Here is a 674-nt window from a genome sequence, read left to right as displayed (position 1 = left end):
TCTTTCCAGCCCACTCCTCTCCTGGATCAACACCGTGACACTGTTGGAAAGGAAACACAAGCAACCCTGTTTACCTGATAACAGCCGTTCCTGAGCCACAGTCGAACCTGAACTCCACGTAGCCAGCCACCATGTTAATGGAGAGGAAGTCCTTGCTGTCTGTATCGTAGCTGTACAAAAGGACACCGGTCTCTAAATCTGGACGAAATGTCATCTCAAACTCCATGAAGGAAAGATAATTCTGTGGTTCCAAGGGCCAGGGTGTGCTAGCGAATGACCTTAAAGACTCGTTGAACTGAGGTATGGCCAAGGTGAGAGCTGGAAATCCAGAATACACAAGCAGGTCACTTGAGGCTCAAAGGTAAGGGATTGACTCCTACCAAGCAGTGCCAGTTACCTTTTTAGGTACTTAAAGCTAATGTTAAGAAAAACAACCTAAAAATTTCATCTTCCTATTAAAAATGTTTTTTTAACCTAGCCAACACTGCTTCCCTCCTTAATCCCTTCCTTTTCCAGGGATGTATTTGTATTATAAAGCTTTGTGCTCCTTTTCTTTAGTGATTCACCACAGTGTTTTTCAAAGTAGCAAGCATGCACACAATTGGTGGTGGCATTAAAAGTTCTGCAGCACAGAAAATAATGCTGTATGTATTTTACTTTTTGTTTGTACTTCT

General features: G+C 42.4%; 1 protein-coding gene across 1 annotated transcript in view; it reads right to left on the bottom strand.

Annotated features, from left to right (window-relative positions):
- The window catches only part of EGFLAM (EGF-like, fibronectin type III and laminin G domains), a gene marked incomplete at its 5' end in the record, with an annotated part of 55,861 nt that overhangs the window by 20,168 nt on the left and 35,019 nt on the right, over positions 1-674 (bottom strand). The window contains one exon of the mRNA XM_009702455.1: positions 75-318. Within this exon, the coding sequence (XP_009700757.1) occupies positions 75-318 (244 nt within the window). The remainder of the gene's footprint in view (positions 1-74; positions 319-674) is intronic.

Source organism: Cariama cristata, unplaced genomic scaffold (assembly GCF_000690535.1).
Source record: "Cariama cristata isolate BGI_N322 unplaced genomic scaffold, ASM69053v1 scaffold12216, whole genome shotgun sequence".
Lineage (NCBI taxonomy): Eukaryota > Metazoa > Chordata > Aves > Cariamiformes > Cariamidae > Cariama > Cariama cristata.
Note: the sequence above shows the minus strand (reverse complement) of the source record. Positions and strands in the feature narration are given on the sequence as shown.